General features: G+C 34.1%; 1 protein-coding gene across 2 annotated transcripts in view; it reads left to right on the top strand.

Annotated features, from left to right (window-relative positions):
- LOC128687796 (uncharacterized) overlaps positions 1-12,553 on the top strand; it is a 300,033-nt gene extending 287,480 nt beyond the window's left edge. For both annotated transcript variants that reach the window (XM_070083739.1, XM_070083738.1), the window contains one exon: positions 12,382-12,553. In XM_070083739.1, coding sequence (XP_069939840.1) covers positions 12,382-12,426 — 45 coding nt within the window. In that variant the 3' untranslated portion in view covers positions 12,427-12,553. The remainder of the gene's footprint in view (positions 1-12,381) is intronic.
- The last annotated feature ends 1,934 nt before the right edge of the window (positions 12,554-14,487 follow it).

The following is a 14,487-nucleotide window of genomic DNA, read 5'->3' as shown; positions in this document are numbered from 1 at the left end:
TCTGGTTTCAGATAGTCAGCAGTGTCTGCCTTGTGCTCTCTACCTGTTTTATCTTTTCATTATGTTCTCTTTTTTTCCAAATTTCTTATAGCGACGAAGTTTAAATTCGTGAAATTTTGATTTGTGGCTTTTTTTTTAAACCTAAATTCTTTTTTGGTGGTTTATTATGTGTTGAGGCCGGCACCGTGTGTGTTTTATATTATTGGTCAGACGTATGTTGTTTGTGACATCCTGGATAAATCTTAATTTATATTCCTGAATGATAGTCTTATATTTGCAACACTGGTGTATGCAGCCAACGTTATTCAGTTTGTGTGTTTCTGACGTTACGTTTTGTGTCATGTTAACACCTCGGTCTTCTTGTTTAATCCTGAGAGTTATTATTCTGTCACGCGGCACTTGTTCTGAAAGTGAACACTAGTCCTGTTTTCTTCGCAATACAAGTTTGCTGGGATTAAATATGAGCAGCCACTTTTCCCACTATCACTTAACCAACCAAGGTCATCGTGTAGCACTTGGCAATCTTCGTTTGTCTTAATTCTCCTGAATTTCTCCGGACCTTGACATAGATCATGTATGTGATTGTAAGCTTCCAGTGAGATAGTTTTCCATTATCACAAAGTGTATAGATCCCAGGATAGACTTGTGGGACTCCATTTATAACATTCGTAAAGTTTAAGACAGTATCTCACCATGCCGTGCTCTTATATTTTACCTACGTATGTTTTTATTATTTTTTTTATACTTTCGTCTGTTCTTATATGCAGTACTATATTTAAGGCCTTGCCGTCTAGGAATATGCAATCTGCCTAAGCTTTTTATTTTGGGGAAGAAACTTGTTTCCACTCCAATACCAGCACAGATTTCTGCAACACAATCACCAGACTTGTGGAAGCATCGCTCGTGTGACACAAACTATCGGAGAGCTTGTAAAACATCAACAGCAGCAGCTCTCGTGGTGTTCACTAGTCTTTCCTTATTATTTTCTTTCTCAGTTTTCATTGGATGGCTGATTAAAATATTACTCTGTCGTTTAATTAATGATCGCAGTTGCTCACAACTGCGATCAGCTTCAGGTTGCGGTTTACCTAGTGCTGATGCACTTTCTCTCGGTATCCACAACAATGTGTTGTCTCGGCTTTTCCGCCATTATTGTATCCATTTCTACCTGCTGATGCTCCACTCTGCAGCTGTCGTTTAGAAATTCCTTTCCTTGTGTTTGTTGATTTTTAATTTCCATTACTGTTATTATTTAATTCTGCTGTGTACACTTCTGACTTCTGTTGAATTATTAACATATCTTCATTATTTCTTGATAATGTCTGCACTCCAGACTTTCGATGGTGTTCCTTGAAGCTGGTGAAAGGTTCTTGATCCGAGGAATTAGAGCTACTCTCTCTTTCCTCTCATCAGATCCTATTAACATTTCTCAGGTGCTGCACGACATTTCATAGCGTTAAATCCGTAAACTCCTTGCTGTTAATAAACCGCAACGAGTTGTGGAGATTCGACCCTCTGTCCGCTAATCTAATCAGTTAGCTAGGTTCTAGGAATCCCCAGGAGCCGTATCAACAATATGGGTTAGTCCTTCCCCACGAATATAATAATAATAATAATAATAATAATAATAATAATAATAATAATAATAATAATAATAATAATAATAATAATAATAATAATAATAATAATAATTGCAAGTTAATTGTCACATTGGGTTGTTTGAATGTGCGTGGGTGTAGTAGAGATAAGAAGAAAGAATTGATTGCTAATAGTATGAATGGAAAAAACTGAATGTTGGAGAACAATTGGAGGGGGTTTATTTGTTATATCAAAAGTGTAGCAGTAATATTATAAAATCAACTATAAGTGCTTAAATTTAAGAATGTTATTTAGAATAAAAGTGAGATGTGAGAAGTGGGATAAAATAAGTAGAGAAAATAGAAACAGAGAGATCGATTTTGGTGCGATGTTAAGCGAATGTTTGGAGTCTTGAACCAAGTGAGAAAATAATTGTTGTTGGGGACCTTCATGCTTCAGTACGAGAGACTTATAAAGGGAATAGCAGGCAAGTTTAGAGTGCCAGGGGTAAATGATAACGGAGGCCTCTAATTGAACTACGTGTAGAAAGACGTTTGATATTAGGCACTACGAGAATAAATACTGATACTGAAAAAGATGTAGGGCGTAAGGACAACAGTTTGTTAGGCTTTGTGTTAGTGAATAAAAGACTGATGAGTAGACCTCAGGATGAGAATGTTTTTAGAGGGGCAACAGATACATCAGATCATTATTTAGTTGTAGCTACAGTGAAAATAAAAGGTGGATATAGTACCAGGAAAAAAATTCGTCAGTGAATAAGAGTGAAGCAAAACTGATTAAACTAAAGAAGTAGATAGGGTAAGATGTAAGTAAATATTGGGAGAAAAATGATCAGGTAAGACTAAATGTAATGAGGGGAAGGTCGAAGAGGCTAAATTTCAGAATGCGGTACTAGAGTGTACAACAGATATTTTTGGGTATTGTAGTACAGGTGATAGTGAGAAGAGGATTGATGAGGTAAAGAAGAGTGCAGTGTCGGAGAAAAAAATAACATACGAGAGGTTTTTATAGTGTGGAGGTGATGTACAGAGGGCAAAATATACGAAGAAAGGAAAAAAGGAGAGGTTAAAAGAGTGACGAGAGAGTGCAAAAGGAGAATGAATAAGGCTTTTATTAGCTAATTATAATAAAAAAAAGAACTATCTTGGTGGGAAATTAACAACTTGAGAAAACATATGGAGAAAATGGTTTTGGCCGTTAAAAAATAAATGAGGAGAGGTGCTAGCAGGGTAAGTGATGGTGTTGGGTAGATGGAGGCACTATTTTGACGTGTTTAATATTGTAGATGAATGGTTCAGAGAACCGACACGTTGATAAATTAGACACATGTGCAACTCTTTGGTATCTTTATTGAGGAAACGTTTCGCCACACAGTGGCTTCATCAGTCCATACAAAGGAGAAACTTGAATGGACTGATGAAGCCACTGTGTGGCGAAACGTTTCCTCAATAAAGATACCCAAGAGTTGCACATGTGTCTAATTTATCAACGTGTTTAATGTTGATGAAGAAAAATAGGTATAAAATATAATAGGAATAAGAAAGAGCGAGATGTGAGTGTGGGGAGAGGGTAGAATGAATGGCTGTAGAAAGCATTAAGAGATATAGATTTAGAGTGGTTGGTGAGTGCAGTATAATGCATGAAATAAGGAAAGGTATAAGGCTTGGCAGAGAACATGCATAGTTCCTTTATATATGGAAAAAGGAAACAAGAAATGTAAGAAGCATGTATGGGAATATATCTACTGAGTATACCGGTTAGTGTATGGTAGAATTATTATTGGCAGAGGTAACACAAAAATTAAGATTGCAGAGAAACGAGAAGAATTTAGGAAGGTCAGGGGATATTTAGATCAAGTGTTTCCATCGAAGCATATAGATGTAAGGTACTTTATTGTCACATTTATGTATTTAGAAAAGACATGATAGGGTGGGTAAGAGAGCATTGTGGATGTTACATATGTATAGAATAGATGGTAGGCTACTAAAGCAGTCAAGATTTTTACGTGGATAATGAGGCTTATGTTAGTGTATTAAAGAGAGAGAGTCGAGTCTCAGGTTGTATCCCTCACTTTAAGCTGTTTTTATTGGTTTCTAGATTTTTAAATGTTTCATACAACTTCTTGAAACGGTGTTTTGAATTTCCCGCTATTATTTTATCGTTCAGCTCATTTCACTTTTCTAGCACTCCTAGATTACAAAAATACTTTCTAGCATCCTTATGGTTCACTCCGTCTGTGTCCCTCGTTCTTAGTCGTCGAAATTAAATGTCTAATTAATATCTGACCTATCAATTCCTCTAAATGTTTTGTACGTTGTAATTATGTTTTCCTAGTCTTTATATCTTTTCCAAGACCATCATGCTCAGTTCCTTCCTCTATATAGTCTGGGACTTATCTCGTTGTAAAACTGGACCTTTTCATTTTTTTACACTAGCATAATCAGGTAGGGGCGCCATGCAGGGGCTAATATAATAAATACATGAACAACATATTGAAGATTCTGTGATTGAGTTCCTGGTCGTTGTTCTGAGAGCTGCAGGTGCTGCTGAAGGTACGAGACTGGTGTTTACATCTGCAGATATGTTTGGTGTGATGTGAACCCCAGAGCCGTTTTCTTTTTTACTGATATTTGCAATTTCTCTCTTCCTAGGATATACTGCTTTCAGTCTTCCCCGTCCTCCAGTCTGCATGTTCTTCCCCATTTGTTTAGATTGAACTCCCGGAGCCAGTTATTAAATCTATTCTTTAATAACGTATTATTTCTCCCACTCTACCTAAACAAACAGTATTTTTAATTAATTAACGTAGATTGAACATAACATAATAAGATTTTATTAAAGCAACACATGCAGTTCCAGGATTAATACAGCACGGTAAGTTGGAAGATGCATGAACTGACACGTATTCTCGTGTTCATTAAGCTCTCTACGACATATTACTTTCATATTTATATTTACAGTTAGGAAAGCAGCAGTGAGCGATATATATATATATATATATATATATATATATATATATATATATATATATATATATATATATATATATATATATATATATATATATATATATATATATATATATATATATCGTGCCGAATAGGTAAAATTGAGCAAGAAATCATTTAAAATTAAGTCCTTTCTAAAAAATTTCTCTTATACGTTTAAAGATATACATGTATATTTTTTTCATTTATGTTAATGTAAAAATTAATAATTTTGCACCAAAAGAACTTTAGAAAACTTACTTAACTTTATTATAACAAGCGCAATTTAATTTAGCCTAAGCCACCTAAATATATATATTAGATAAGTTTACAATAATTTAATAATAAACAAACACAACGAAATATATTTTTTTTTCGTTAGGTTTAGAATGATTTTTGCGAAATTATTGTATACACAAATTTTCGCTTGCCTTATTCGGCAAGAAGAGCGTTGCTATTTAAACCAAAATCGCAAGTTTTACCTATTCGGCACGTCATATTAACAAACAGGTGATATCACAATATGCAAAATAACCACAGAAAAAAAATTGTGAAGTTCCAAGCGCTTTCGTGATTCCTCACATCAAGGAATAGTAAAAATAATAAGACAACAGAAGACTTATAAAGCTGAAATATGACCTCATATACAACCTCACATGTGACCTCACATATGACCCTACTCACTGAGCGTGGGAGTGTAGTGAAGATTTAGTCAGGTCACATGTAAAAAAAATAAGAGTAACATCTCAGGCATTGTTTAAAATCCTCAAAAATTGTATTCATTATAAATTAATCTAATTTATTCAGTCCAGAACTTATATTTATATTGTAATCAGAACCATTTTTATGAAGCCTCATTCAGTTCTATTTCGTTCAGTCATTGACTTGCTTGATTCAACTTTCAAAATCAGTTGGATGGTTAAAATTTCTCACATGACTAAAAAGAATATTAGACTTTTGTCCAGTTTTAATACCACATTCATGATGTAATCTTTGTTCAAGATTTTTTCCAGTTTAACCATGTTTTATTTTTTTTATTTATTTATTTATTTATTTATTTATTTTTTTTTGCATTTCTTACAGGGAGTCTTATAAACACAGCCATCAGCATTTTGGGGAAACTTATTCATCAGATGTTTTTAACTGTTTCAAGAATTTATAAAAACAACTTTGATTTTAAATTCTTAAGTAGAAAAGGTATATGCAGAGTGTGTGGTTTCGAATCCTGACGTGAAGTGAGAGATAATGTCTCTATGTGAGTGTGTGTGTGTGTATATATATATATATATATATATATATATATATATATATATATATATATATATATATATATATATATATATATATATATATATATATATATATATATATATATATATATATATATATGTCGTGCCGAATATGTAAAACTGGTCAATTAGCAAGAACTTATTTAAAATTAAGTCCTTTCTAAAATTTTCTCTTATACGTTTAAAGATATATTTTTTTCATTAATGGTAATGTAAAAAATTTTAATTTTGCACCAAAAGAATCTTAGAAAACTTACCTAACCTTATTATAACAAGATCAATTTATTTTAGCCTAACCCAACTAAATATATTTTAGATTTGTTTACAGTAATTTAATACTTAATAAACAAAGTGAAATAGATTTTTTTCGTTAGGTTCAGAGTGATTTTGGCGAAAATATTGCATACACAAATTTTCGCTTGCCTTATTCGGCAAGAAGAGCGTTGCTGTTTAAGCTAAAATCGCAAGTTTTACCTATTTGGCACGACATATATATAATTCTTGTTACATAAACAAATATTTAAAGCTATTTACTTTTAAGCTGAAAACAATATTTGAAAATAAAGTAAAAAGTGTCTTACAGTCTACGACAAAGTAGGAATTAAAGGATGTAATTGTTGCACTGTGTTTACAGTTAATTTGTAGTCAACTGTGGTCTCACTTTCATTTATGCAGCGATTCTGTGATTGAAAGGTCAAACTTACCAGTACTTGAATATTACGCTTACATGAGAAATTGTTAAGGCTTTTCGTCCATTCATGGGCACAGTAGTGCTCAGGGCAAGGCAATAACATTACCACGACTGTATATCGAAAAACCACCTATACGTCTTTAAGTTTGAATTACATAAGTCTAGGTAAAAATTAAGAATATATACACTTAAGACACCTTTACTGGCCTTGATTATGACAGTAACGTCTTCAGTAAAGATGCCTGAAGCATACACAGTCATGTTCATTTCCCTGAAGTTGTCGGAAGTTATTTGCCTTCATGCTACTATAAAATTTATTTCTAAATTTTATCAGCTTATGATGTGCTCATCATACATTTTTTAGGTTGAAACTCTTTGGCCTCGAGACGAACTACTTACATGATTATTTCATTAAACCTAGTTATCGTAGTATTATATATTGCCGAACATAGAATTTCTGAGTCAAATGTTCGAGCAATGAACACAAATCACCATTGTACCCAGGGTCTCTTAAGTTTTTATATTTTGTCAAACTCGTTTCCTCAGATAAATGTTAGAATAGTTATTCTGAACTAATTTACCATGGGATATTTATTACCTTAGGCAGTGTAAAACTTTACCATATGCTGTCAGCTCTGTTGTTTATTTAGTATTCCATGGAAGAAGGTAACTGTAGTAATTGTCAGACTTTTTTCTTTCTCCATGGTTTCCGTGCGATAACTTGAGAATGCTTCTTATTATCGGCTTCAAACTTTCAATGTTAGTGCAGATAGAGAAAGATTCGAATTGTTATTAGACTATGTAAGTGTTCAGCTATAATTTAACCTCTCAGCTGTGGAGACTTAAAGTTGTGCCAGGAAGACTACAATCAGTATCTTTAAAACATGAATAAAATACCAACTTTTTTCCTTACAGGATTGTAGAGAACTGAAAATTGAATATAAATGCAAAAACAAGTCTAAAAAACAATAAGATCTTACCTATTTTTATAGTATTCAGAAGTTTGACAAAATAGTGCTCCTTGTAACAAATTACTAAGATATCCGGATTTACACTGTAAGTCTTAATACATATCTTCATTTCTTCTTGTTTTATCATTCTTTCTATGAATTTTAGATATTTATATACATTTTCTATGAAATTTGATGTTTCGTTGTCTTTTAGTCCATGACACATGGATACATGCGTCATGTGCCATGCATATTGACACTTCTTTTGAGTGTGTTAATGCATTAGTATTTTGTGTTAGACTGATTTAAGTTCCAGTTGCTAATCCTAATAAGAGTGCTGGTCCACAGCTGGACCTTTTAAGGCGTTAGGTTTCTTAAGTGTATTGACCTCTTCGGATTTTTGAAGGTGTTGATCAGCTTCTAGAACTCTTGGGAGAATTGGACTCGAGTTCCTATGTGTTTTGAGGGAGTTGAGCTGTAGTCTCGCTACCTCTTGAGTTTCGAGAGACAGTCACTGTTCCTCTTGCATGCACTGAAGTAGAGAGGGTTGAAGTTATGGGATGCGAGTGGTACCTTTCTCGGATCGCGAAGCTACCGAAAGGCATCTATTTTCCTGTTCTAGATGCGACCATTTACAGAACCTGCGATCACTTGGGCAAGTCATTTCAGACTGGGTATCAACTGTCTAAGTCGCCTCCTTCGTCAAGCCCTATTCTCTGCCATTGATGTCAGGCTTCCGACTTCTGTCCATTTAAAGAGTGATATTTTAATATCGGAATGGTTGTTTATACCAAAACTGAAGCCACAGATGAACTCTTGATATTACATATATAATATTATGTATTACTACAACTTGAGGGCGCACACAGTCCAACAGCTTCACCTGTTAATGCTTTACCTTCTCGTAAACTGGAAGATGTTTGTATTTTATTATACAAGATTTTTTAGTTGCAAAATAAATTGCATTGACTTTGTACTGTTGAGGCTGTAAATATTTGTTTCAGTAACAAGAACGATTGACTGGATTTCATTTTTAGATTGTTAAACTAATTTTTTTTTTTTTAGCTTGCTTTAGATTATTTTAACAATAATACATATATACCCACTGATTCATTTACCTCTCTGTCTGTCTGTCTGTCTGTCTGTCTGTCTGTCTGTCTCTCTCTCTCTCTCTCTCTCTCTCTCTCTCTCTATTTATATATATATATATATATATATATATATATATATATATATATATATATATATATATATATATATATATATATATATATATATATATATATGTATATATATATATATATATATATATATATATATATATATATATATATATATATATATATCGTGCCGAATGGGTAAAAGCTTGCTATTTTGGCTTAAATAGCAACGCTCTTCTTCCGAATAATGTGTTTACCTGGAGAGAGTTCCGGGGATCAACGCCCCCGCGGCCCGGTCTGTGACCAGGCCTCCTGGTGGATCAGAGCCTGATCAACCAGGCTGTTACTGCTGGCTGCACGCAATCCAACGTACGAGCCACAGCCCAGCTGGTCAGGTACCGACTTGAGGTGCTTGTCCAGTGCCTGTTTGAAGACAGCCAGGGGTCTATTGGTAATCCCCCTTATGTATACTGGGAGGCAGTTGAACAGTCTCGGGCCCCTGACACTTATTGTAATGTCTCTTAACGTGCTAGTGACACCCCTGCTTTTCATTGGGGGTATGTTGCATCGTCTGCCAAGTCTTGTGCTTTCGTTGAGAGTGATTTTCGTGTGCAAGTTCGGTACTAGTCCCTCTAGGATTTTCCAGGTGTATATAATCATGTATCTCTCCCGCCTGCGTTCCAGGGAGTACAGGTTCAGGAACCTCAAGCGCTCCCAGTAATTGAGGTGTTTTATCTCCGTTATGCGCGCCGTGAAGGTTCTCTGTACATTTTCTAGGTCAGCAGTTTCACCTGCCTTGAAAGGTGCTGTTAGTGTGCAGCAATATTCCAGCCTAGATAGAACAAGTGACCTGAAGAGTGTCATCATGGGCTTGGCAATTATTTTGCAAAAATCATCCTGAACCTAATGAAAAAAATATATTTCATTGTGTTTGTTTATTATTAAATTATTGTAAACTTACCTAAAATATATTTAGTTGGATTAGGCTAAATTAAATTGCGATTGTTATAATAAGTTAGGTAAGTTTTCTAAGATTCTTTTGCTACAAAATTATTAACTTTTACATTAACATGAATGAAAAAATATATCTTTAAACGTTTAAGAGAAAATTTTAGAAAGGACTTAATTTCAACTGAGTTCTTGCTAATTGACCAGTTTTACCTATTCAGCACATCATTATATATATATATATATATATATATATATATATATATATATATATATATATATATATATATATATATATATATATATATATATATACAATAAGATCACAGTAAACAAGTGATTTTAAAATAGCAAAACAACCACTGTGAAAGAGTAGTGAAATTCCAAGCGGTTTCGTGACTACTCACATTCTCAAGGAACTATGAAAGTAATACATCAAAGGAAGGCAATTAAAGGGCTTAGACTACACCTCACAGTCAACTCCCACAACAAAGAAACACCTGACGCGCGAAAATACCGGACTCATATGAAAAGAGGAACACTGCAGTATGTCCGCTGGTCCAACTAGACAGGTCCTCACGACAACCCACTAACAAAATATTCTACCCAAGAAATAAGGTTTATTATTTGTCCAATGTATTATTAAACTTTAACCAAATTTTATTAATTATAAATGAGTCTAATTTATATAAACCTAAGGAAATATTCATATTATTTTCAAAACTGCTTTTTATGAAACAAGATTCAATTATATTTCTGTCAACCATGGATTTGCTTGATACAACTTTCTCAACTTTTTGAAAATCAATTGGATGGTTAAAATCTCTCACATGAATAAATAGAGCATTGAAATCTTGTCCAGTTCTAATACTATATTTATGTTGTTTTAATCTAAGTTCGAGATTTTTACCAGTTTGACCGTAATAAACTTTATCGCAAATTTTACAAGGAATCTTATAGACACATCCATCAGCATTTTGGGGGGAATTCTTTATCAAAAGTTTTTTTACTGTATCAAGATTTTTAAATACAACTTTAATATTAAAAGTCTTAAGAAGAGAAGGCATATCAACCAAGTTTTCATGGTAAGGGAGAACCAACATATTTTTAGTTGAATAAGGTTGGTTGTCCCTTTTTGGGTTGTAAAAAGTATTTCTAGCAATTTTAAATGATTTATCATTTACATTTCTCAGGTATTTCAGATCAATGGCTATTTCATAAATTTTGGATATTTCTTCATCTATGAACTCTGGACTACAAATACGTAAAGCTCTCAAAAACATTGATGAGAAAACTATTGTTCTTCCCATCAAGATAGAGTCAAACTGTCTGTTTTCTCATCAATGTTTTTGAGAGCTTTACGAATTTGTAGTCCAGAGTTCATAGATGAAGAAATATCCAAAATTTATGAAATAGCCATTGATCTGAAATACCTGAGAAATGTAATTGATAAATCATTTAAAATTGCTAGAAATACTTTTTACAACCCAAAAAGGGACAACCAACCTTATTCAACTAAAAATATGTTGGTTGTCCCTTACCATGAAAACTTGGTTGATATGCCTTCTCTTCTTAAGACTTTTAATATTAAAGTTGTATTTAAAAATCTTGATACAGTAAAAAAAACTTTTGATAAAGAATTCCCCCCAAAATGCTGACGGATGTGTCTATAAGATTCCTTGTAAAATTTGCGATAAAGTTTATTACGGTCAAACTGGTAAAAATCTCGAACTTAGATTAAAACAACATATATATAGTATTAGAACTGGACAAGATTCCAATGCTCTATTTATTCATGTAAGAGATTTTAACCATCCAATTGATTTTCAAAAAGTTGAGAAAGTTGTATCAAGCAAATCCATGGTTGACAGAAATATATTTGAATCTTGTTTCATAAAAAGCAGTTTTGAAAATAATATGAATATTTCCTTAGGTTTATATAAATTAGACTCATTTATAATTAATAAAATTTGGTTAGAGTTTAATAATACATTGGACAAATAATAAACCTTATTTCTTGGGTAGAATATTTTGTTAGTGGGATGTCGTGAGGACCTGTCTAGTTGGACCAGCGGACATACTGCAGTGTTCCTCTTTTCATATGAGTCCGGTATTGTCGCGCGTCAGGTGTTTCTTTGTTGTGGGAGTTGACTGTGAGGTGTAGTCTAAGCCCTTTAATTGCCTTCCTTTGATGTATTACTTTCATAGTTCCTTGACAATGTGAGTAGTCACGAAAGCGCTTGGAATTTCACTACTCTTTCACAGTGGTTGTTTTGTGTGTATATATATATATATATATATATATATATATATATATATATATATATATATATATATATATATATATATATATATATATTGTGTGTGTGTGTGTGTGTGTGTGTGTGTGTGTGTGTGTGTGTGTGTGTGTGTGTGTGTGTGTGTGTGTGTGTGTGTGTGTGTGTGTGTGTGTGTGTGTGTATGTGTATGTATGGGTAACCTGAAAAAATATATTATGCCAGATGAGTTTGTATGCCCTTCTTTTTTTTGGTTTCTTTATGTATTCTACTATAAATATTTTATATTTTGTAAATAAATGTTAAACATTATCTTACCTTTCAGAATTCTGTGTGTATATAAATATATGTACTTTATAAGGCACTGCACTCTGCTGTATTATACACACATTTTTTATATTTGCTTTATCCTATCTTTACTGAACCAAAACCAAGTAGGTAGACGTATTTGTTTGTATTTTGACTGGTTGATGTCCTGCAGGTGCACACCATAGAGGGCGCGGTGGCTGCCAGCACTAGCCAGTGAGTCTTGCCAGACCTTCCACTACTACCAATACCACTACCACTTCTCGCAGCATCTGCCACTCCACACGCTACACTTGCACCTATTATTTACAATATTGACATCTCTCTGAAGAAAAATCATGAAGAGTTAGCAGAGTTAGTTTTAAGTTGTGACCGAGATATATTGTACCATACCTGAGGTTGTTCGTTAAAAAATGCGACAGTTGGTGACACGATGCCGGATCACTAGGCACCTCATTGACTGATGACACGGTACCCTACCACGATTATTTGCCAGACATTCGCCATATGCCATAAATATTTATCTTATATGCTTTGAAGGAACTAAGCTGAAGCATTTGAAATCCGTAAATCGATCATTAGGGCATTTTAAATGTCTTGGCCAACAAAATCCGAAGTACGGTACAGTATCTCTAGCCACAGCCAATGAAGCGTCTCGAGACACGGTACCGTGGAATATTTACTTTGTGTTTAACAAACAAGAATCAGAAGACGGTACCGCATCTCTCGCCACTTGGCTAGTTTTATGTACCTCTGGTTTTGAGCTTGCATCAAAAAACATGTGTTGTCCGGCTTGTGTGTGGAAGTGTGAGAAGGGTCTTCTGTCTTGGTTGTCACTGCTCGTCTGCCCCAATGCACATCTATAAATCATTAACGGCACCCCATGACTAAATTTGTAGAGCATCCCAGAATCCACAACTCATTCTCTGAGCATACTTATGCCCTATGCTATTTCTTAACATCCCATAACTAATTCTCTTTACCACTCCCACATGTAATTTCCAAGAGCTTTTTCAAGTTTTCAACTAATTTTCTTAAGTACTGAAATAACTGTTACTTAAGAGCATTATTTACAGCCTACCACACTATCAGCTGCAGCACTATGCCTATAATAAATTCTATAGATGTAAGAGCATCCCTTAAAACTTTAAAGAGCCTCCGAGTTGACTGCTAATATTTTAGTGCACCATATGCCTTCAGACATTAACCTAAGCACTTCTACATCCGTAGTAAATTCTCTATAGCACCCAACACCTACTTGACGACATTGCCCATACAGTTTCTATTAGTGCCTGCAAGTAAGTATATGAAATACTTCAATAGATAGAATCACCTGCAGTTATTTGTCTTTTATATATCACGTCTAATTAACTGAAGCACCTAATTTCGGTAACTAATCACTCTACAACTAATTCTTTAAAACGCTCCAAAATTTAGACTACCGATGTAGCCTATGCACCAACTTTAAAATTGTCAGTATGTTATAGACCACTCTTTGCTACATCGATTTTGTTAAATTTTCCTGCAACCGTCCATTTCCTAACTATGAAATATTGACTAATTTATCATGTGGTAATAGAACTCCCCGATACACACCACCACCTCTCCCTAGTCTTCCCACTCCGTTGCTCCTATCAACCATAACACCTTATCTACCATCGTTGAAAGCACTCGAACACATGATGGTGGGTTTATAGACTACAGCTGTAATGTTAATTGTTGGCCCTGTGTGCTCTCTCCCTCTCTCTCTCTCTCTCTCTCTCTCTCTCTCTCTCGTAACAGTTAATCACTGCTCATGTATATCTGTGTAGACGGGTCAGTGTTTACACCCATTAGTGCACATGACATTGATGTTCATGCATGGCTAGATGTTCAGATCCACTGCTCTATCAGTCTTTAAGAAGATTAGCATTCTTTCAGTGTCTACTTATTCGGAAATAATTTCCCCGTCTGTGCACAGTGCCCTTCAAAATGTCCGTTCTAAATTATCTTAATGCTATATTGACAGTTCCCTGTCAAGATTTACATATACATATTTTTTGTCTAGTAACAAAAAATAATATATCTTTATTTCTACAAGTACATGTACAAGGTATACACACCTAGCTGACATCAATGACATACTACTATATGGAAAGCCGCTTGTTATGCAGGGCATTTCGGGCAAATTAGGTCAGTTTTGTCCCAGGATGCGACCCACACCAGTCGACTAAACACCCATTTTATACTGATGGGTGAACATGGACAGCAGGTGTCTTATGGAAACACGTCCTAATGTTAT

The sequence above is a fragment of the Cherax quadricarinatus genome, chromosome 10 (assembly GCF_038502225.1).
Source record: "Cherax quadricarinatus isolate ZL_2023a chromosome 10, ASM3850222v1, whole genome shotgun sequence".
Lineage (NCBI taxonomy): Eukaryota > Metazoa > Arthropoda > Malacostraca > Decapoda > Parastacidae > Cherax > Cherax quadricarinatus.
Note: the sequence above shows the minus strand (reverse complement) of the source record. Positions and strands in the feature narration are given on the sequence as shown.